At 50.9% G+C, this 3,318-nt stretch overlaps 1 protein-coding gene across 1 annotated transcript in view; it reads left to right on the top strand.

The window, feature by feature from the left end:
* Positions 1-3,318, top strand: part of DRC1 (dynein regulatory complex subunit 1) — a 28,212-nt gene that overhangs the window by 12,443 nt on the left and 12,451 nt on the right. The window contains exon 6 of the mRNA XM_012727351.1: positions 476-598. Within this exon, the coding sequence (XP_012582805.1) occupies positions 476-598 (123 nt within the window). The remainder of the gene's footprint in view (positions 1-475; positions 599-3,318) is intronic.

The following is a 3,318-nucleotide window of genomic DNA, read 5'->3' as shown; positions in this document are numbered from 1 at the left end:
GGGTCAGGGGAGGTCTGCGCGGCATGTGGGTCACCTCCAGGCGGGGATCGGACTCGTGCTGAAGTGGCTTTAGCTTCTTAGTGCTGTGCTCTAACCCGCTGCGCCACCAGGGAGGTGCAGCACACCCTTTTAAGGATGTGAGTTGCCACTTTATTTCAGAGACAGAAAGTACAAAGAAATACCTGCACCAAGGTCTAGTGGGTTTTTTTGTTTGTTTTTCTTTTAAGGATTAAAGACATCTGACCGCTGGCCCTCCTTAGGTTCTTAATGGAGCACCCCTCTGGGAGCTCCCGGAGTGGGGGCCCCAGGAAGCCACACACACCGTGGCCTGAGAGTGCACGTCTTGTGTCCCAGGGGCTTCCGGGGGCCAGCAGGCGCTCCAGGGTCAGGCAGTCTCAGACCCTCCACGGTGTCGCGGGTCAGCTCCGGCAGGACGGGCAGGACCTGACTTGCCGCTTGTCTTGGCCGCCTCTAGCTGGAGTACCTGATGAACCGCATCAAGAAAGTAGAGGAGTACGAGAAGCAGCTGAACAAGCAGAGAATCTGGGACTGGGAAGAGTATAACATGATCAAGATCAAGCTGGAGCAGGACGTGCAGGTGTGCCTGGTTCCTCCGGAGGTGTTGGGGTGCAGCGTGGGGGCTCAGCCGCCACCGTAATGTTCCAGCAGCCGTCCGCTCGAGTATGTGTTACTGTCTGAGTTCTTTTACGTGACCAATGTCTTCAATACACCAGGGGGAGCTGCCAGCTGGGTCAGTGCTGACGGGTCTGCGGACCTTGACGCGTGAGGCGTCGGGAGGCTGAGTCTAGCTGGGAAATAGCCCTCAGTGAATCAGAGGCCCAGCGTGGCACCGTGGTACCACGCATTGCAGGCACTTAGCGCACCGGGTGGCTAAGTCTCACTGGTGTGTGTAAAGGGAGAATCCGCCATCAGCGCTTCTCTGTGGGGTGCTGAGCTTCTGAGGCAAAGCTGCTGAGGTAGTAAATGGTGAGTCTTGGGGCCACCTGGGGCTGTCCGGCCCCATACCCCACACCCCACATCCTTCCTCTTATCCATCCAGCAGTCGGCTGGGCTGTGCAGTGAGGCACATTCTGATTCCCCACGGCAAAGAGCCTCTGCTCATTAGAGCCACTCAGTGTAACAAAGCCAGACGAAGAGACTGTGGGCTCACAAAGCAGCAAAGGCGAATGGCTTGTCTGCTCCAGAGTGGGGGCAGGTTCCGGAGGGTGAGGTCGGCCTTCTATTTTGTGTTTCCCAGCCTACTATTTTGTGTTTCCACACCAGTTTTAGAAAAATCACCTCTAGTTACATGATTTTAATTTTTAAAAGATTTTATTTACATTTTGCTCTTGTTTGCTAGTGAGTTGTTGGCCCAGAGCCAGCCAAAGAGAGAGAAGGAACCTATATGAGTAATATAAAAGAGTGAGCAGAAAGGGGTGTGGGCTGGCTAGGAAATTGCTCCTCTCTGCAAAATGGGGTCCAGGGCTTGAGACTGGGGATAAAGAGGCCCCTTGGGGTCACTAGGGTCAGCCCAGAAGGCCAGAGGGAAAGACTGTTTCAAATTTCTTCCTGCAGGGGTGTGGAGGGCGGTTGGCAGGAGCAGTTTCCCCAGGATAAAGGGGGGAGGCGTGTGAGCAATCCCTGCGGTAGCTTTAACAGTGAAGGACTTTTGCCACAGATTAGACCATGATCTGGATAAATTATTCACAAGAACCAAGCCCTAGGTCTTGTCATTAATCTTGGGGACATAAGGTATAATTTTGCCAACTATCTTTGGAGAATTCAATCCGCCAAGGCATTTAACAAAATCAGTTACAACAACAACATTTTAATAGAAAACAACAACTAATGTATGAAAACCAAGGATAGTTCTATATTGAGACTAAAACTTGGGATCAAGTTAACATGGCGTCATCAATACTGGAATTATGCTGCTGGTGTAGCATAAGGCATGGAAGACGAATGAAAAACTAGCTTAGCTCATGTCATCTGCTGCAGACTGCTGTAGCAAGCGCGCTGTGACTTCAGCCCTGTGCCCTCAGGAGGGGCATGGCGAGCAGAGGCTGGCGTGGGGCAGGACGGAGCTGCAGGAGGGCTGATCTGTGGCCGGGGGAGGCAGTCAGCCTGGGGCTGCCGGCCGCACCTCCCTCCCCTGGTCCTAGGATCACACGCTAGCGAGGAGGGAGAGGAACATTCGCCACGAAAGGAAACCAAGTCAGCTGACATTCAGCCATACACACAAGCAGAGAAGAAAGTGTAAATTAAGACAACCGGTGACGGGCTTTTTGACGATGAAATCAGCACAGATTTAAATTCTTTCAGGTCACAGATAACAAACGTGATCTAATTAGAGTTTCGTGCAGTGAGCTCAGAGAGTGAAAGCCTTACCAAGCAGCCTTGTAAATTCTGATGTTTAACGTGGCGATACTCTAGGGGTGGTGCGATAGATAACCGGCTTGGAATGCAGCTTATGGAGAGCCTTGCTTCGACCTGGAAATTTGACTTCGGACACTCTACCTTAAGGAAGTAAACAAAATTGACACCCCCCCCCAATTTTACAGATATTTTCCCAACATTACTTTTATAGTTTTGAAAAATGTAGAACTGCACATACACAGCTATTTCAGAGACACTTAATAAGTGAGTCCGTAAAACATGCACAGTTACAATTACGTTCATAAAATCTTCTCGGGGAGAATTCTTGTGCTGTGATGTCCAGGGGAAGAGCAAGCTATAAACTGCAGCTGCAGCTTGATCTCCGTTGTGAAGACGTGCCTGATGCGTTGGCAGAAGTTGCCTCTGGGAGGTGGAATAATGGGTCTTTTCTCCTCCCTCTTCTTTTCCCCTCAGAATACTTCCTGAACAAATATTACTTTCACTACCAGGAAGTTTTTACAAGGAAATGCATGCCAACTAGAGAAAGAAAATATAGCTGGGGCTAGCGTAAACTGAGAGCAACGCTGAGTTGCCCTCCCCGTGGCCAAGATGATCTTCCTTTGCCCACAGGTTAAAGAGTAAATGTTGTGGGCTTCTGTCCTGACAGAGACGTCTGTATTCTTGTCCCATCACATACATTTAAAACTTTCTAGGATAATTAAATAGAATACTCGTGACTCATTCCCTAGATTACAACATGGGGGCGGGGCGGGTTCCACATGGACCTTAGAAATGACTCCCCCTCCTTTGTTCGCCTCTGCCCCCCTCCCAGCCACCCCCAACCTGGGGATGACTCAGACACGGTGGGGCAGGGGAGGCCTGGAATCCCCCAGCTGCCTGGAACCCCCATCTCTGTTGATTCCTTGGCGAGGCCGTCAAGGT

The sequence above is a fragment of the Condylura cristata genome, unplaced genomic scaffold (assembly GCF_000260355.1).
Source record: "Condylura cristata isolate star-nosed mole 26May11 unplaced genomic scaffold, ConCri1.0 scaffold00020, whole genome shotgun sequence".
NCBI lineage: Eukaryota > Metazoa > Chordata > Mammalia > Eulipotyphla > Talpidae > Condylura > Condylura cristata.
The sequence above is the reverse complement of the archived record's forward strand: the minus strand, read 5'-3'. Positions and strand labels throughout refer to the sequence as shown.